Genomic DNA, 20,859 nt, shown 5'->3' with positions numbered 1-20,859 from the left:
TTCGAAAAGGGTATGATTTTTTTATAAAAAAAAAATCTTAACTCTTGAATAACACTAGCTAGTGTAGTAGTTCAGCATCATCGAACTCATCTAACGGTATGCCGAGAAGGTGTGCTGTTTCGACAGGTTGGGTCCAGAGTGAGAGGGGTGTTAGGTGAGTGGGTTTGAGTGGCCATGCGAATAGGTGGTTAGAATCATGTGCGGGTGCCTTCGCATGCCAGACATATACTGAGTATGTCGGGTCGATTCGGTATAATTAGAAGTTTAATCTGTTACAATGTCCAGACCATAATTGAGCCAATGTTACACAGTCTTACGAGGTAGTTTCTTTTTTTTTTTTGTTTTTGGAAGGAGGTTTAGATCTAAATTTCAGAAGCATCATTGAAGGCGCCGTCGCACCAGTGGTATGCGGGGCATGCTCCCACCAATACTATAACAATCTTCCACCTAGGCTAAATTCCACTCTGAGATCTAAAGATATTTCATCAGAGTGGAGCCACGTTTATCTCTGCTGACACAACAGGTACCTGCGCCCAGGTGTCTCTCCTGTAGGCGTATGGAGACTCTACACCTTCGATAATATCCATTTCATCGGAACACGTTTTTGGAGTAAATGGCATATTGGAAATTTTGGGATAGTGTGAAACTTACAAGCTATCGTCTCGTCATCTATCTAATGCTGTAATGAGTGCTTATCTCAAATGCCTGTTTGGCTGTTTGTTTGTATAGCGCAACTCGTTTCCGGTGGTATCCTGCTGCCATTGTCGCCACTGAGTTTTCCTTTTCCAATCAATTTGATGCAGCTTCGTCATGATTGATATCACAGCCACTCTTACTGCTTCCGTTTTCACGCTGGATGAACACATGCCCTGCACAAGTCCGATCTCCGTTGGCGGGTACTCTAAGATCCTCGCCAGCAAAACCCGATCTCTGCTTAAGCGAATGCAGTGAAAAGCCACATGGTCTGCGCTGTCTTATGAATTGGCGCAGTAGCCGCTGTCCGTAAGTTGGAAGCAATATAGTTATTTTTACAAGGTAGCTAAAGCTCTTCGCATGCAATGGGTGGTGATCGGATTCAGAATTCAGGGATCGAGAATTTAGGAAGGTGGTGCGAGCCTCCCAACGAATATCGTTCAATGACTGTCTATATACTGGCCGATCCAGTAGTTGCAGGCATGTTTGGTTCTTGATATCGTCGACATAATCGAAAAGATGCCTCCTGACACGCCTGCGAGGTGACTCAGACTCTAGCAAATGTCTGCAGGGGTGATTCTTGCGGTAAAACCCAAGCAGAAATGGCTTACTCAGCATTTTATTGTGCTCCTTGAGCGATAGCATGAAGTATGTTGCAGGGGAGACATGTGGAAGCATCCCTAACCCTCTTAATAACGGAAGAGTATTCAAGAGTATGCGTAGTGAAGAAGTTCACGAGTCGTGAGATAACCATTTATTTTAATATTATTATTGATTGACTGTTTGTGCACTGCGACCTGAAGAGATCTATTGTGCAGCCATGAAGCCTATTAAACAGTTTTAGGCTGTTAATAAATCCTAAAACTGCTGTCGGCTTTATTTCTACCAGGAGGTTTGGATCTACAGCCCTATTTCCCAGGCAATTTAGCCTGCGTCGTGCCACTGCTGGGCAGTCACATAGAATAAGTTCTGCGATTTCTTGTGTCTCGTTGCAGAGTCTACAGGAATCCTTTTCTATCGCACCTATCTTTTTCATGTGAAAATTAAGTTTACAGTGTCCTGGTAGTAGTTCAGTGGAAAGTTTTATGTCCTTTCTGCTTAGGTTAAGGATTGCTTCTGCCTTTATCCGTTCTGGATCAATGAGTCTTTGGATTGCCTCTTGGACTCTCCAGTAATCGATTAGGCCTCGTCGTTCCTGCTCACGCAGAAAGGCACTTTTGAAGCTGTTATTTACCCCGCAGAAAGGCTTAGGACCTATGAAGGGAGTGTTTGCCCCCTTTTTCGCTAGTGTCCGCAATTCCATTGCCTTCGTGCCCTCATGTTAGGATTGGGATTGTTTACTGTCGGAATTGCTGAGTCATCGACTTTTACCGTGAGAGGCAGTTTGACCTCATTTACCCAGGTGGAATGGCTGATAGTGTCGAAAGCCTTCTTCAAGTCCAATGCTACTAGGACGGTCCTCTCGCAGAGGGAGTTTTGGTTAAGCCCTCGGTTTATCTGGGCTTTTATGACGATGAGTGCTGTGATGGTGCTATACACTCGTCGGAAGCCATGCTGATGTGGGGCTGGGGCCAGGTGTTTCGTGAAGAGTGGGAGTAGGAAGGCCTCCCCTTTGAGGAAAAGAAAGTTATCGGCCGCTAAGATTCCCCCTTGGTGGGCGGGTGTCCCAGGTTTCAGTAGTGGGACCACTCTCCCTGCTTTCCACTTGTCAGGGATAATGAGAGTGGCCAAGGACAGATTGAAGGCCCTTGTGAGGAATTCTTCCCCCAAAGGTCCCAGGTGCTTCAGCGTTAGTGTGGTCAGTCCGTCAGGGCCAAAGGCTTATTTTCCAGTCTCTCTGTTTAGCTTCCGATATAATGGGAAATTACTCTGTGCACTGTCCTTGCTTTCTATCTATGTTTTCACCACTTAAATCGAATATGTAAAATAAAAATTAATACTTTAAAATTAAATTGAACAAAGGAATTAAAAAAAAAATGAACTGTAAATAAACTCGAATGTTTCCAGCAGTTTTAAAAGTAGCATCACAAAGCAACATAGTATGAACGAGTCATTAAGCTGCAGAGATACTAGTGGAAGAGTATACAAGTAAACCGTTCCGTTATTATTCTTTCTTTTTTTCAAACACAAAGACATCAAAAAGGCACTAAAACAAGTTTCTGCAACACAAATGGAGGATATAAACAATGAAATGGACATAAAAGCATAATTATAAAAATTCATAGTACTACAAAATCTCAAAAAAATCGTATCCAATCAATATCTTTCATATTTCGGTTTGTGCATGGCGCTCACAACACCACCACTATTAGCACCCACACCGCCAGCATTGCCACCGCCACCAACGTTTGGCGACATATTAGCGCTACTGTTGTTGTTGTTGCCACTGCTATTATAAGATGTACTATTGCTGTTGTTACTGTTATTGCCATTATTGCCTGAGACACTATTATTGTTACTATTGTTGCTGCCATTACCAGTGCCACCGCCGCCGACCACTCCTACGCTTCCGCCGCCGCCACCACCAGCCGTTGTGGTTGTGGACAAAGTATAAACCTCATAGTCGACAACCGTAAAATTGTAATCACCAAAGAGTGTCATATAAGCGGCGTTTGGACCATCATATGAATGCGGTAAATTTGAATAGGAATCCATATTCGTATTGGAATTATTGGCGATGAGCAGATCAGCGCCAGCACCAAAAATCGGGCCGCAACTATTAGGTGGGATGAGAGAAAATCAATAAACATAAAACACAATACTTTCTTTGTTCAAGTAAATAATGCAATTTGGCGTTAATCTTTTGATTGTGTACGCCACCACTTACTCTGGGTGATAGCAGATGGCATAAGGCTTCTTGATTATATCAAACTTTACGGGTGGATCACCGCTATCGGGATTGAGTGCAAAAAGGAAAGCACGCTCGGAATGAATGTAGCCGCCTTTGCGACTTGTTTTTGCCCATGCAACATCTGTGTAGCCACCGCTTAGCTCACCACGCGAACCCTACAATGGGTAGAGATGATTAATTTTTGTATATATATTTTATATTTTCATACACTTACAATACCAATAACAAAGCAAGGTGCCACACCATCACAATAGCGATGAAAAGCATTCGATGAGTAGCCATGTGTTGATGCACGATAGACCAAACGCCAAGATTGTTTTGGCATGCCGTACCTAAGGGGAGTATACAGCTATTATTATACTATACATTTTTAATAGATTTCAGTGTTTGCTTAAAAATCAGCAGATAGCGTAATTCTCTTTCTTACCATCCATTTAGCACGCTCTGCAAATGCAATTTATCATTCCGCAACAGCTGTGAGCCTGGAAACATATTGACAGTTAAGCGCGGTTGCAAACGCTTGTCGTCTTCACTCATGCCCGGTATAGATGGCAGCATTTGCCCACCGCTTACGCCACCTCCACTGCCACCTCCTTTATTCGAATGCAATGCTGCATAGCGGTAACGTTCCAATGACAATTCCATAGGCACAGCACCGGTAGGTTCCACTTCCTCTGCGAATACTTGACTATCGATTAACAGCAAACGCACATGGCACATTACACCAGACAGATGTTGACAAACGCGTGCACGTTCTTCTTCAGTCCAATGTGCGGTGGGCTGGGTGACACCCGCTTGATTCTTAGCCCAGGCAAGCACACAACGCCAGACATCCTCCTCTTCGAGGCAAAACTAATAAGAGGAAAGAGTTAAAAAAGCATTCAAATTATTGATATTGTATTAATGCAATGAATAAATTAGTTTACTCACGTAATCTGACGAGATTAGTTTAACCAACGCATCCTTGGTCAAATTTAGAAAAGCATTGGTCTTAGCACACTCGCTGGCGTTTTCACCTATGTAAATTATGCACCGCTCCATAAACGAGGCAGCGCATTTGGCACCTGGAAAATAATTTAGCAATTTCATTAGCGACTGTTTTAGTAAAAAAGTTTATACACTGTTTTTTTTGTCATTTGTACAAAAATTTTCAACTACTTCGAAGTCAATGCTGTAACCACAAACTTCCATGAACCCAACTCTTTAATTAACACTTGTTTATTTGCTTTTTAAAATATTTCACATTTATTTTTCACTTTCATTGGAATTAGAGCGAACTTAAAATTCAATTACAATTCGTTTTTTAAACTAACTTAATTTCTAGTATGATAGAAATACATGCATTTGCTTTGCACCACGCAGCCACCTGAGTTATGATTCGGGCATGATAAAAAAATAAACAATTCATATAGAGTTAAAGTTATTATAGTAATGAATTTGTGGTTTTTCATTAATTCAATGCTTGTTTAAAATGTTGTCGTTCCTCAAGTCGTCTGCGCCTGGAAATCGCGCCATTTCAGTAGCAGTAGCACATAACCTCACTTTTATGTTTTCCTCTTCAACATCATCCACTTAGTCCTTGGACGGGCTCACATTCTGTATCAATGTTATGTTGTCGCCTTTGAGCATGATGCGTCCTAAATTTTTGCGTGTACGTGTTTTCACCCACACTTCTTCGGCATCGTCCAACACCAAATTCATGTATTCATCGAAGCCAACAATGTGTCCCTCGATGCGCAAAGAAACATTTTCATACAGCCAAACTTGCACCCGCGATCGATTTTGTAGATAACGAAAGATCAGATTGATGGGCTGCACCATCACCTTCTGCACCTTCGTATTGCCTTTAAAAGACATTTTGAAGATGATTTTTATGCACTATATTTAAATTTTTAACACAAAATTGAAAACGTTCACTGCCTAAACGTTTGCCGGCGTTGGTTGCTTGCAAAATTTTTGACAGCACCACGCATAAATGTCAAATTGGGAAAAAGTGTTGTAGTTCAAATGAGAAGTGAAGAAGCACAATAACAGGGTTGCATGAGAGACACTTGCGCAACGAAAAACTCGCTAGACGTGGATACAATTTTCAATGATTAAAAGTAATATGCATTAAATACATAATATAAAATAAATAAATCCACAAAATTAATCTACCGTTCACATATGGCAGATTACCTGCAAAATTGATAATCAGCTGTCAATACTGTTGGGAAGGGTTTTCCTTCATAGAAAATATTTTCGTGGAATATTTCGGTGTTTTTGGTTTGTTTAATTGTTATGAACGATAGCTAATTTAGAAGTAGAAGGAATAGCTAATTTAAATGCGCAATTGGTTGCTAATAATCTACAGTTGGAGTACATCCGTAACCGACGTTTACTGAGGTTTCAAGAAATAATGGCAAAAATTGGTATTCGAAATTCGACATAACATTTTATAATAAGTAATACGAGGGCAAAGCGTTTATGGACATACGCTTTTTTTTTGCTATATAAATACATAGTTACTAATACCTAACAGGCGGCCGCCGTAGCCGAATGGGTTGGTGCGTGACTACCATTCGGAATTCACAGAGAGACCGTAAAATCTCGGTGAAATACCAATTTAAGAAAAACATTTTTCTAATAGCGGTCGCCCTTCGGCAGGCAATGGCAAACCTTCGAGTGTATTTCTGCCATGAAAAAAGCTCCTCATAAAAATATGTGCCGTTCGGAGCCGGCTTGAAACTGTAGGTCCCTCCATTTGTGGAACAACATCAAGACGCGCACCTCAAATAGGAGGAGGAGCTCGGCGAAACACCCAAAAAGGGTGGGCGCGCCAATTATATATATATATAATTTAGAAGGCGAAGGAAAAGCTAATTTAATCGCGCAATTAGTTGCTAATAATGACCAGTTGGGGGAAATCCGTAAACGACGTTTGCTGAGGTTTCAAAAAATGATGGCAAAAATACGCACTCGAAATTCGATATAACATTTTATGATAAGTAATAAGAGGACAAAGCGTTTATGGACACACGCTTTTTTCTTTTATATTAATACATTTTATTAGAATTATGTCTAAAATCTGTTTTCTTTGCCGGCATCTAATTCATTTAGTTTTTATTTTGATGTTTCTCCTTACATTCGTAATAATAAGTATGGTAATAATCTAGGATTATTTCATAATCTCAGATTTTGGGAGAGAAATTTTGTATGGGAAATCTAGCTTTTTAATTACGGATTGGGAGTTAAGCGCGAAAAAATAGATAATCTACTTCTGTATATATGAACGTATTATAAGAGAAGCTTTAACACGAATTTTTAATTTAAACTAAAAAAAGACATGTTTGGAAAATTAAAATGCGTGCTGGAATATTTTTTCTGCTGCTAATTTTTATAGCAAAAGAGCTAGAAAAACAAATTTATTTATTCTGCTGCTTTGTCCAACGAAATTATTTTTCTTCAATATTTTTGTCACCCTGTGAAAATATTCAAGTGATGTTACACTCTCTAACCTAAAACAGTACCAATAAAAATCACACGGCAGATGACGCCCAGAAGGAGACGAAAGATGTAACAGAAATAAAATACCTTAGCTACGATTTCAACCAGCCGATATGTTGCCGCGCTAAATTCATTTGAGTATTTTAAAATTATTAAATTTAAATATCTAAATATAAGCAATCATATATAATTTTTTTATGTATTATTTAATGTTCTGTAATAAAAGATTTTTTATAACTTAAAAATGTATACTTCAACTTTAAGTACAATCAATTCTGCTGTATAGATAAGTTGTGATAAATGTAAGTTTTGAGCTGTTGGGGGTTGAGTAAAAGTGTGATAGTATAATAGAATATTGTATCCTGAAAACATTTTATGCTCATTATAACAGCATTATTATATCTTTTTTCCGTTAATGAAAGATTGAGGAGATATCGATGGTCAAAGACACATTTTTTTCTTCATTTTTATAACTGTAATATCTCAAAAATTACTTCACTGCTAACAAAATGAAGTACATCATTGAAAAAGTAGTTGAGGTATTTCTTTTAATGTAATGGTAATAGTAATAGTTGTACGGGTTAGGCTTGAAAAATGTGCCCGATTAACATAAGGTAAATATCATAGACCTTTGATATCTCTTTCAATCTTAATTGAGCGAAAAAACTCTTCAACTCAAAGTTATCGGTATAAAAACCGCATAAAATTTCTTATGGTTGATTTTTTTTCTAACGAAAAGCTTCGTATTCCTCACTCATATAAAAACCGTTCCGAATGCCTCTAAAAGGTGCCTCCTACACGAAGTGAGAAAAAGAGCGTAACTATACCGTGGGGAAAGTGTGAATGAAATGCACAGTGGAGAAAGCGACACTCGCGAACCGCTATCCTGCTCTCAGTGAATTCAACAGAATCTGCTTATTTGCTGACATAGTAATTGAATATTTCTATTAATTTTATTGCTTTACTGGATTTAACTGTTATTGTTTCTCAAGAGCAAATTTCCCCACTTACTACTCAGGTTCAGACTCATTTGGTGTATGAATTGAATTGAAAAACATGAAGATTGAAAGGAAATATTTTCGTTGCGGACTCTTTTGTGGAATAATGGTCATATACTACAGGGTGAACGATATAAGTGTTACCTATTCAAAACACCATAACTTTTTTGTGTGAAATTAGTTTTTATTGATTTCAAAGACAAAATTGTTCAAAAATGATTACAATTGGGGTATTTTAGTCCATTCTCGTATAATCGCTTTTTTCAGCGCATCCATACTGGCATATTTTTTAGTCCTCACCTTGCTCTCCAAAATGGACCAGATGGAATAGTCCATCGGATTTGCGTCTGGCGAATTCGAAAGCCATTGTGTGGACGAAATGAAGTGTGGAACATGATTTTTTAACCATTCTTGGTTCACACGAGCTTTATTCGACAGTGCCAAGTCCTGTTGGAACGTCCATGGTCTACGACCGAAATGTTTGCGTGTCCACGGCTCTAAAGCAGTTTTTCAAACATTTTCCGATAATAAGTCGCATTCACTTTGCCACCAGGCTCGATAAAAACGATTGGAGAGCGTCCATCAGCGGTCACTGCGGCCCAAACCATTACTTGCGATGGGAAATTGCTTCGAGTGGCCATACGTAGGCTCAAATTCTCGTATGAGCGTTCGGTCAAGTAAACACGATCGTTTTGAGTGTTTATGAACTGCTCAATTGGGAAATTTTTTTCATCAGAAAACACAATGTTAGGAAATTCGCCACGTTCGTGCAAGCGCAACAACTCCTTTGCTCTTTCGCACCGAACTTTTTTTTGCTGGGGTGAAAGATCGTGTGTTTTATGGAACTTGTAAGCCTTGACCTTGAGCTCATTTTTCAATATGCGTCGAATGCTGTCCTGCGAAATTTTCAGTTCTTTGGCCATTTTTCTTCTACTTCGACGTGGATTTCGTTAAAGTCGAGCCTTCACTTTCCCAAGCATTTCTGGCGTTGTTGCGGCTTTTTTTGGTCCACCTCCATAGCGTTTGGCAATGATACCAGTATCATTGTAACGTTTTATAGTGCGATACACAAACATTTTATTCACTTTGAGGTGACTGAGCTCACGAACAATGGCTGGTTGTGATTTACCAGCCAAATATAACCCAATAGTGTGTGTGTAATAGTGTGATTACGTTTGAATTCCATCACAGAAAAAAAAATTCAACAAAACTGAGACGCAAATGCTTTTGATGGCTTATAAACAATATATTGAACTGTCATTAGAACAATTTTGACGTTGATGCTGACGTGAGTTGTTTTACAGATACAAGTAGTGTTCATATCGTTCACCCTGTATTAAAAACAAAGCTTCATATGTGCCTCTCTAAGGAGTCGTATGCACGTATGAGGTCAGTCAGAGTCATATATGACACATACTCAGACTCATTTGGTTTATCAATGGAAGCTAATATAAGTGGACTTCATAAAGAGGAATCCTCAATAACTTTCCATATTCTTGTTCATACTCATGTATATATTTCTATACCTACTTAAATATTTGAATCGCACCACTTCTTTTTTTTTATTTTACATAAGAACAAGTGAAGCTAAAGATTTATTATCATACCTGCTTTCTCGTGTATTTCCATTACAGATGTGAGAAAAGTGCACGCATTGTCCACTGATAGAGTTGAGATCACATGATCTTCACAGGCCGCACGCAGCTCCTCAACACCCATGTCTTGCGCTAGAGTCATCATTTCAAAAACACGCGAATCTTGCAGCATAATCTGAAAGCAAAAACGGCACAGCGCAAGTTGAAAGAGAAATCTGCTGATACGAGTAGTTGAAGTTGCCACAACAGAGTGAAATGCTTTATTAATAACAGCAAAACATTCATTTTTGCATGGATTGCATTGTAACTCTTACTTTTATTTAGATGCCAATAAAAAATATTTCATTACCTTCGCTGTGTAGACGTAAACGATGAATTGGCGAAAGACATCCGGATTTATGTGCGGCAGTCGTACCGGTGTGGGTGTACCTGGCGCTGCAGGTGACACTGAGCAGCCGGGGATGCGACAGATTTCACCACGCTTTGCCATCTTAAAGCTCTTGCAGCTGCAACGGGCCAAAAAAACAACAACAATTTAATGCAGCAATAATTTAATACAGGCATTTAAAAGACCACAAATCGATTTCGCGATTTTCTCATAAATTTATTGCAAGCGTAATTATATTTGTCAATTTGGTGACACCACGCCGAGTGCCGCTTTCGCATGTAAAAACATTTGTAATTATTTACACATAAGCAAGTTTTAAATGAAGCGGCAAGCGAGTGCATATTAAAATATTGTAGTAATAAAAAGGGGGAAAAGAACAAAATGTAAAACAATGTAATAATTTTTTTTTTAATACGAATTACACTAGTTTACAATGATTTTGAGCTGTGGCATTTAACTAATATTTCTAATAAAAAAACGAATATGAAGTCAGATATTAGAAATGGCAATGTGGGGAACTTGTAACCCCTACAGAGCGCGTCCCCAGGTGGCGGATAGGGTATCCCTCTCTGGTATAGTTAGGAGGGTAGAGGGAAATGAAATACTTCTCGCGGACCAACAAGTCGACCAGACAAGGTCGTTAAAAAATTAAAACTGGTATTACTACCTGCAGCGCACGGGTAGAAAATAGACTTCATATGATTCCTAATCAGTCGTTAGGCTAGCTGGTGGCGACACCAGTAAATTGGTCCGCCCTTTGGGGTAATGAGGCTATCAGTAGGACCGATAGCCCCTTTTCAGTACGGTCAGGTCTCTGCTGGTTTTTTGGTTGCCGATAGACGGGCGTGGGAGAAGAAACTACCAGGGGGGCGGAGTCCAAGTACCTACACCTTAAAAACCTTAAAAAAAAATCCCAAAACTGACGGTGGAACAGCTGTGCCGGTGAGCTTATTTGACTCTACCCCGTCAAGCTTAATAGCGAACTCCGTACAAGATCTGGGGAACCTACGGTTTCAATTAGCCTTCCCATGGGTGACAAAACGGCAATGTTAAATTCAAAAACAAATTATATGGATAGTTTTGAAAAAAAAAAACCGGACTGCACACCATCAAATGTACATATTTTAGCCACTACTGGCGAGCAACAATCACTGGCTGAGGAGGCAGTTGGTCTCATCTCCAGTAAGAAAATGGGCATCGACTTGCGGGGAGGAGAACTTGGACCCTCTACCGAAGAGCCGGAGGAGATAGACACTCTGCTTAGGCAGGAGTGGGCCGGAATGTCCATCTCATCGGAACAGGAGAGAACTCTCCTAGCAACTGGTTAAAAAAAAAATGTGTATAAAACTAAAAAGACTCATGGAAACAGGGTGAACTATCCGGAGCTGGACGCAGGAGACTAAAAACCTTAGTCGTCGAGGGCATACCGCTAGAAACAGCCCACTTCATGGCGATGAGGCCGTCGAATGCACCTGGCACGAACAGACAGCCTCTAAAAGACCCCGTTCTGATGGCTCCACACCCACATCGAGTTCTAGGCCAACGAAGCGATTTGTACCAGCTGGCAGCGAAAATGTTGGCGACTCGTCCACATTGCCCGCAACCTCTCCGTCGGCTTGCAACTTGATGGACGGAGTGGAGACCTCAGCCAAGTGCAATCCTTATCCTGGAGAGCAGGCTACACAGTGCACTGCCACGGAAGTTCTTTGCTCAGTGCCTACTCTGGCAGAGGCAGTCAAACAATTGGGATCATACCGCATCATTTTCTGGAGGGCATTTGGTCCACGGAGGAAACAACAAAGGTACAGAGATGCATCCTCGATAGGATGTATGAAAATCGGAAAGTGCAGGAACCACGAGGCCTAATCGAGTACTGGAGAACTCAATCGGGATTGCGGCAATCGAAAAGACTCATAGATCCCGAACGGCTAAAGGCAGAAGCAATCGTTAACCTAAGCTGAAAGGACATACAACTGTACACTGAACTACTAACAGGGCATTCTAAACTTAATTACCACATGAAAAAGTGAGGTGCGATAGAAAACGATTCCTGTAGACTCTGCAAAGAGGAACAAGAAACAGAGGAACACGTCCTATGCGACTGCCCAGCGGTGGCACGACGTAGACTAAATTACCTGGGAAATAGGATCATAGATCCAAACCTCCTGTTAAACAAGTTATAAACGCTTAAGCATAAATGCAGAAATTAAATGCTTATGATTTATTTACCATGTAGTAATAACGGGTGTTTTTTTAGCTACATCGATATCGATAACTATGATTTGACAGGTGAGTATGGCAAACTGATATTTCTGTTCAGTAAGTTTGGGTAATTCGTGATGAATCGTTTAACGCCAGAACAACGTTTTCAAATTGTGGAAATTTACTTCGAAAAAAAAAAATTTGAATGAGAATGACGCTACTATTATGGTGAAAGCTGAGCGCTATTGAGCTTTTGTTTCCAAAAATTAATCAGCTAAATAACGAGGACATTTGGTTCCCACAAGACGGCGGAGCTTGTCATACAGCGAGCTCAACAATCGAGTTATTGCAATATTCAAGCCACCATTGACGCCATAGGGCCGAATTTGCTATAACAGGTAGTAAAAAAGAGGACTGATCGAATAGATCATGCAACTCGTAGCAGCGGCGGAGATATGCCGGTGTCGAATTAAAAGAAAAAAAAAATTCTTAAATCCATGAAGTTATCAATCAGATTATTAGAATTATCTATTTTGTATTGTCATTTTAAGTTCTCAAGCTCTTAAAAAAACACCCGATATATATTTTATATAGTTTAAAGTTGAATTAAGATTTCAATATCAAGTTCAATCATCAATTTTTTCTGACTTTTTTTATTTATTTGTATATTTCTGAAGTAAGAATGCATCATCATCAAGTTTTCATAATTTGTTTAAACTAAGACTTAATAAAAAAATAAGAAATATCGATCCTCACTAATACTCAGAGTTGCATGTGTTTGCAAGGTACAGCCGTTGGAAAATACTTAAGAACGTTGCGTTGGCAACCATATACATGCATCTTTTAGCGAGTACGGTGCCGTTTTTTTTACGAGTTGTAAAAGCAATCGAAAGCCTTAGTCAATGTGAGACTTTAACGCCACTAAAAACACCTCAAGTTAAACGGTTCCTCCTACAGGTAAACCGATTTGATAAGTCTGGAGGTCCGCGCATAGATAACTAGATGTGAAACTTATTCATTTTGAGAGAGAGCGCGCCCATGAGGATGTTTCAAAACTTGGCATCATTCACACATTATGGGATTTTGAACAGCTGATAGGCGAAATGGCAGACTGCCAGAAGAAACGCGCCAAAAATAACAGACGAAAACAGTTCGTTTTTGCTTAATGGAGAAATGACGTGTTGAAATGTTTATAATTATTGGTCTTAAAATTAATTCAATTGAAATGTAATAATTTGAATTTAAGTGAGTTTGTAGAATCCAAAGCTCGTTATATCCTTTTCGACTTCTACTTTTAATTAGTCTTACGTACATAATGTAATTTTATTGAAAACTGTGTGTTGGTTTATGTAAATTTGTATATACGTAAATATTCTATGGTTGAAAAGCGTACAAAAATTAAAGGTAATCTGCTTTAACTTATTCTGTTCGTTGTTTGAGAATTTTTTTTTTGTTACCCAATTTCTGTGTTATATTAAAAAATCGCAATAAGTCATGTTTTTAATTATAACTTATGTTTTTCGCGTTTCATTTACATATACATTTTTTGCTTATTTATGTACATATTTCATACGGATTGTGCTTATTTTTAGTATATGTAGGTGTTTACGAGTGATATAAGGCTTTTGGGCAACCGCAGACTAAATACTAACCTCAATGGTGGTGTGGAAACTAAAAATTCCAGACCTTTGGTTCAAAAATACCCAATTCATGTTTCTACCGCTGTGGCAATATTGGAAAATTTAAAAAAAAAATGCACATTTTTCAGCGCTCTCACGAGAAAAAGAGTTTCACATCTAGTCATCTATGGGTCCGCGTGAGCAATAACCTCAATCGACAGTTACAATTGTCTGCTGTTCGTCTTGCTGTAGTTTATCCATGATGGAAAGAATAATGAGATGGCGCCCATCGTGATACCGTTACTTTGCTCTCAGCGAATTTGACAATGAGTTACGTGGTTTTAGCACCAGTATGGCAGATTACCATTTTCGTAACTTGATTTAGCATTTTTTTTTTGTTATTTAGTCTCGGAGTTTTAGTTCTTTCATCATGACATTTTTCTAGCCTGCTCTAATTAAAAGTAATGTTTATAATTTTGTAAATACAGATTTTTTAAAAATTAGATCAATTATTCACTCAGTTTTATTTAGCTTTACTTATTTTAACATTTGGTCGCATTGCCCGCGATTGCATTTGATGTTGGTGTTCTTCTGCTTTCAGCAGTCAAATCTCTCTCTCACTACTGCAGCGTTGTCTAACTTTGGATATAAAAACGCACTCAAATGGCAACTTAAAGAAAATAAAATATCAAATTTTTATTGAATTACTTAAAGAACTTTGTGTGCGTGATAAATTATCTTGAAAATGAGCGTTTTTTTTAAACAAATGTGTTATGGATATTTTTTTTAATTTTTTTAATTTATAAGTTTTTTGTTGAAAGAAACTCCCTTTGTTAAGGGAACGACTTATTTTCTATATTTCAGGTTATGTAACAGGATAAGGAACTTTTTTTGTAAAAATGTCATTATGGTTTCTTTAGTATTTTCTGGTATTTTTTTTCTTATTTTTACTATGAATACACCTCTTGATGCCCTATGTCCCACTAAGGACTGAAGTCCGGAAGCACCGATTATATCTTTATGGTTTTAATTCGCATTCAGTAAATTCGCTGTTTAATATGTGTACAAAGGTTTTCTATGTTAAGAAGAGTTGAGAGAGAAACATTTGATATTCTTGCATTAACTCAAAAGGAGCAAAAAATTAAATTTGCACTTTCAAAATATCAAACTTTATAAGAATCAACAAATTTGCATTAGCACTAAAATCTTCTCAGAGTGACCTTTTTAACCTTCATTTGTTTAATAATACAGTTTTTTTATAACTTACAGTTTCGCTACCTTTGAAATAAAAAAAAAGAAATAAACACGAAACTTAAAAATTTTCAAATTTTGGGTATAAAAAAGCACTAAATTTATTGCGAAGAGCAAATGTGCAACACTGCACAACTCGGCAAACGTGACGTCACACACTCTCTGATGGGCGCAATCTTGTTTCTATCATTATTGCATTTTATAAATACGGCAGTTGTTCTGCGTTCTTCTAACATCATCCCATCGCCTCCAATCAATGATGCGCAGTTCCAGAATAATTCGTTACAGAGGCTTGCACCGCCCTTTGCTCTTCATCCGACTGAAGCATTTATGGGACTTGTGGTGTGGGTGTTACAAACACACAAGTTTTGTTTGCTAGGTAGTCGCGTTCTTTATCGAACCTACTGCAATAAAGGCCACATGTTCGGCAGTTTCCACTTCGTCCAAGCATTCTGGGCAATAAAAACTAATAGTCAAGTTATGGCGATGCAGATGTCTCCGTATTTCCGACAGATCAATTGTTAATCCGTGGGATCAACCTATGCGACCACCGGCCTTTTGGTGACTGGTCCCTTTATTTATTTCCTTTTTTTAAGACGCTATGCAGCAGTAACAAAGCAAAAAGTATTTTCGACAAAATATGAATGCATATTTTTTCCCTTCGCTTGCTTTTTTTACGATTTTATTATTATTTTGTTTCGTTCTTAAGTAGTTTTCGAATTATATCAATTTTTGTAAACGAAGTAAAAAAAATTATGTTTTTCTTACGTAAAAAAACTGCTACAGTTTGAAAACATTTTAAATATATTTAATATTTTATAAAATAAAAACTAATATGCAAAACATTTAAGTGATTTTATTCAAAAAAGTCTTATATGGAGGGAATTGGGAATCGTTCTTAAGTATTTTTCAGCGGCTGTATCTATACGAAATGTATAGAAACTAGCTTGGACAGAGCTTCCTTGCGCACTCTCCTTAACCCGTACGAATTCTTCGCTTTCAGTGACCCCCAATAGAATTGTCTGCTTAAAATTCTGTGGAACAATTTAACCCTCTAACTGCCTAGCTTAATGAACTTTCATTATACTTGTTTTGAGCAAGTGTCAAAAATGGGCATTCAGGTGGAAGATTTAAAGAGAGGTTTAAAATGTGCTATAAAAAATCCTCGTCGAGTTTTATTCTAGAAGTTTTTGGACAGAAATTATATTTGTAGTCCTTTTACAAGTACAATTTTCACTAAACTATTTGCATTTTCGCTTAAGATTATGAAATCTTAAACCTCTCTCTTGAAGAAACTGTGACCTTCTAGACCATTAGTGCCATCGGCAACCATGATTCTCGAGATATTATTTTTAATTCTTATTCGAGTTTGGAGTGGTTGAAAGATAAGTCGCGATGCAAAGCAGCGGTCAAGATCTGCGACCGACTTGGTGGCATGGCCAATCTGACGCAAGCAGAAGCGGGAAGACAAGACAGGCATGGGCTAGGGAGGAAGTAGAAAAGGACCGGCACGTGCTGGATGTGCCGTATCGAACTCAAAGTTCGTCAACAAGGTAGAACAGCAAATGGCCGTAAAGAGGCAGCGATCTACAGAAAGCGAAGGGAAGATGCACAACACAAAAAGAAAATGTAAAGGCGACGCTGTAAAGCCAATCGCGAAGCACTCAATCAGAGTCGGTGAAAAGCCATCAACATCTAAAGTAGCGGCGGCAATCAGTGAGGTGAGCCAAGAAGTACTTGGCTGTGCGTACTGATCGCAATAACCCGTTGGGAAAAATACGCAGGAGCAATGGAAGGTAGTTGAGATAAAACTACTGGAGGCTCTGTTCGCAAAAATTGACGCTGATCTGAGCGCAACAATGCGTACATTTGATGGAGCAGGTTGTTTCAGCGGCGTAAAGATAATAAAATGTAAAGATGATCCCACGCTCATATGGGTTAAGGAAGCGGTGAAAAAACTTCAAGGCCTATGGGAAGGGGCATCTCTTGAAATCGGGGATCGGAGTTGTATACCAACGAGACCGAAAGTTAAGGTGCTGATACCGCGCACCGTAAATCCTGAGTATGTCTGAATGCTCCTGCAACGAGAAAATACGGATGTTTCTACCGATGATTGGAAGGTGGCTAAATCAGCAAATGCAGATGGAGGCCAAAACTACATCATCCAAATTAAGAAAATAGCGGAGGACATCTTATATGCAAGGTTTGGGAAAATGGCGTGGGGTATTAGTAACGAGTACTTCGCCTCAATAAACGCAGCCCAATAGATAATAATCAAAACACGCTGGAAACTGGGGAGCAGGAGAAGGATCTCGACATAGAAGACGTCCTCGAAACCGCCCTTAATCTACAAGGCGAGCGAAGGAGGGTGAGCTGGAGCAGGAAAGGAACCGAAACCTGATGCTGAAGGTCCTTTAAATAAATCTTCACAAAAGTAAGGAAGCCTCAGTTGAGCTCCTACACAATCTAGAAGAGGCCAACTACGATGTGGCTCTGGTCCAGAAACCATGGATTGGTTCGGGAAACCTGAAGGTTGGTTCGGGAATCTGAACTAGACTCACTAAACTACTATACACACTTCCCGATTGCTACAAATAGGGTACGAGCAGTGATACTTGTTAATACTAATCTCTCCACAGATGACTTGACAGTTGTGACAATCCAGGACTGCAAGAATGAAGCATTACTTCTTAGGTCCTGCTAAATGTCAGACGAAAAGGATACACCGCCGGACGAGCTTCACAGACTGGTCAAGGAAGCCGAGTGAAGGAAGCTAGCGCTTGTCGTAGGCTCCAATGGAAACTCACATTATACCATCTGGGTCAGCTCTGACATAAACGATAGAGGTGAGTCCCTATTCAATTTTATTTTACGAAGTAGCCTAGAAGTAGCAAACCGTGGTGAGGAACCAACATATATTGGGCCTACCTCGAGAAATGTTCTAAGGACCAATAGGTCTATGTGATGGCCAGATCAACCTAACCTAACCTATTCGAGTTTGTTCGTGTTGCAAACCAATGTTGAACAGTGTAATTGCCAATCAGCAAAGAAAACAAGCATAAATGCAAATGAGTAAAACATTCACCGCATTAAGGGCAACAACAAGCAGTTACGCAAAAATTGAAATTTATAAACGTTATATATTACAACAACAACAATACATCAGTTGACGAATAATTAAAAAATTACATCACGCATTGGAGGTATAGCAAAAAAACAACAACAACAAAACGAAAAAACCACAAGCATGCAACAGATCGTATTACAGCATTTTGCAACGGAAGCCGCAGATGCACAAGCGCATACGTATTTAACACACCATCCACCCTTCGCAACCGTAAAACGCCTACTTACCGCGCCATCAACAAAATACGATGGGCATAGATCCGCTCCTCTTCGCGTCCACAAATGAATACCAAATCGGCGCTCTCCTGATCCTCGGACAGACGTTGCAAGTCGGTGATGAGTTGTGGCAGGCCAGCCATGGCGGCCTGATCGAAGTGCAGTGGTGTGGGGCAAGGTGGGGGAACACGTGTGCCCATTGTAGTAACACCGCACTGAGTGACAAACTGAGAGCGAGTCTTCTCAGTTTGTTGTTTCTGTTGTTGCTGTTACTGCTGTCGGTTGATTGTTGTTGTTAATTTATGCCAGTTAATTAATGTTGCAACCAGGTAGCGACGTGCCTCGTCCGCTTATATACTCGACACCGACACACTCACTGGTCTGGCTGTTTTAAGAGTTTTTTGCTTTTTTGTTTGTCTTTCTCTCTGCGCGTTAGTCGCTTAAGTCTTTCGTTTGTGTTTCTGGTTTACTACTTGGTTATTTCTTTTTGTTTTGGTTTTCTGGTGCGTTTGTTTGCCTGATGGCTTGTCAACAGCGGCGGCAGCCAATCATTTGTTGTACGATCGCGTTTGTCACTTGAGTCTTTTTCATGCAACTATGCAGTTGAAAGCACGTGCTGCGTATAATTGTTGTTGGTAGTGGTGTTAGTGTTTTTATTTTGTATTGCACTTCGCTTTTAATTGAACGACGACTTGATATCCAGCAGGATCAATTAAATTCCTAAGGCGACAAATAATTTTTTATGCACTCAAAACTTTTTTAATTTGTGACTATATTTTGAGATATGTTTTTTTTTAGTTTAAACCCCTTCGAATTAGGCAGCGAACCAATTTCATTGAAATTAAATTTAATTATTTTTTTTTAGTATTAATTTACTGATGTAAAACAAGCTAATCTTATTTTGTGATTAGGCTTAAAAAAAATATTTCGCACTTATTTTTTTAATTCATAAAATATTCACTTTAATTTATTTATATTAAATTTACAAATTTATATATGCATGCCTTTATGAGAGTTCATCTTATGTAGTACTCTGAGTAATTTTGTCCTCTCCAAGGACCAATCACCTGTTAGGATGCTCTCGACCAAACATTTCACCCATCACTGCAACCCTTACAGGTCATTGGAAGGTAGACGATCATGCAGCCAGACTCAACCGCCCCTTCAATCTCATCTGCAGAGGCTGCCAAGCGGAAGGGGTGAAGGCTAGCTACGACTTCGCTGTTTCGGTAAGCCTTTCTTACAGCAAATTAATAAGATCTCAGACATCGAGAAAAAGAATTTGCTGTTATATTTAGACCTCACTAAATGGATCTCACTTAGAAGGAACAAAAAAAAAACAAGACATCATAACACGAGGACGGTGGTAGTAAAACGGTGCTGGTCGCTAATTAGGATTAGTTCAGTAGAAATACTCAACCACTTCAACAACAATAACAACAACAACCCTTAGTAATTTTCGGCCACCGTAGCCGAATGGGTTGGTGTCATTGCCATATTCGGATAGAAGAAGTTTTTTCTAATGACGGTTGCCCCTCGGCAGGTAATAATGGCAAACATCCGAGGTAACGATTTGCCGTTCAGAGTCGATACCTTCTAAAAATTATTGTGTTATGGTGTAATGATAAAAAGATGGCATTTACGCAGTACGCAGACTTCGAAGTTATACAGAATCTTTTTTTTCTTCATTCAACGTCCTTCTTCATAAGTTACTTTCAAAAATGACAATAAGGAAATGTGCGTAGATCAAAGTTTTCTGGCACACTTTATATTGTTTATATGTGTTTGTAGCGATAGCAAAGCTGCGCTCATGGCCTTAGACAGCCCTCCAACCACTTCAAGGGTAGTTGAGTACTGTAAATCTAGGTTAAACTATGTCGGCATACATAATAGTCTAATGCTAACATGGGTCCTGGGACACGCGGGTATCGTGGGTAACGAGATCTATGACTCTTTAGCCAGAATGAGCTCTGAGGCCACCTTCCTTCTGCCACGCTCTTCTGCAGCCATCAAAGCCATGATTAGCAAACGAGTTACTCTAACCCACAAGCGAGCTTGGCAAGCTGAGAGAAGCTGCAGATGGACAAAACTGATGTTACGTGTCATGTCCGACCGACTGTCGTAGTTCCTTCTATCACTAAGCAGAAGCGACTGTAGGAGGCTGGTTGGACTGATGACGGTCTTTTTCTATGGGAAAATCACATGGAAAAGGTAGGCATATCAGACAGCGCACTCTGCCCAGCTTGTGGAGAAGAGGATGAGATGGCGTATCACTTTCTGTGCATCTGCCTAGCCTTCGCTCGAATCAGGCTTGAGGTTTCTGGCACTGGGCCCTTGGAACCACAAGATCTACTCAGATTTCTTCGGAGGTCGAGTAAATTTAAAGAAAATTAAAAAGGTAACCCGAGTGCAGTACAATGGACTTAAATGTGTC

At 39.3% G+C, this 20,859-nt stretch overlaps 2 protein-coding genes across 2 annotated transcripts; both read right to left on the bottom strand.

The window, feature by feature from the left end:
* Positions 1 to 2,533: 2,533 nt before the first annotated feature.
* On the bottom strand, positions 2,534 to 19,099 carry LOC128860139 (uncharacterized). The gene is made up of 8 exons (XM_054097416.1): positions 18,438 to 19,099; positions 9,973 to 10,129; positions 9,636 to 9,798; positions 4,475 to 4,608; positions 3,972 to 4,396; positions 3,759 to 3,876; positions 3,521 to 3,699; positions 2,534 to 3,409 (listed from the first exon to the last, which is right to left on the bottom strand). The coding sequence occupies exons 1-8, from the start codon at positions 18,623 to 18,625 to the stop codon at positions 2,950 to 2,952; spliced, it is 1,824 nt and encodes a 607-aa protein (XP_053953391.1). The 5' UTR covers positions 18,626 to 19,099; the 3' UTR covers positions 2,534 to 2,949.
* LOC128860140 (probable small nuclear ribonucleoprotein E) lies at positions 4,747 to 5,524 on the bottom strand. The gene has a single exon (XM_054097417.1). The coding sequence runs from the start codon at positions 5,399 to 5,401 to the stop codon at positions 5,117 to 5,119; it is 285 nt and encodes a 94-aa protein (XP_053953392.1). The 5' UTR covers positions 5,402 to 5,524; the 3' UTR covers positions 4,747 to 5,116.
* Positions 19,100 to 20,859: the final 1,760 nt, after the last annotated feature.

The sequence above is a fragment of the Anastrepha ludens genome, chromosome 4 (assembly GCF_028408465.1).
Source record: "Anastrepha ludens isolate Willacy chromosome 4, idAnaLude1.1, whole genome shotgun sequence".
NCBI classification, from domain to species: domain Eukaryota; kingdom Metazoa; phylum Arthropoda; class Insecta; order Diptera; family Tephritidae; genus Anastrepha; species Anastrepha ludens.
The sequence above is the reverse complement of the archived record's forward strand: the minus strand, read 5'-3'. Positions and strand labels throughout refer to the sequence as shown.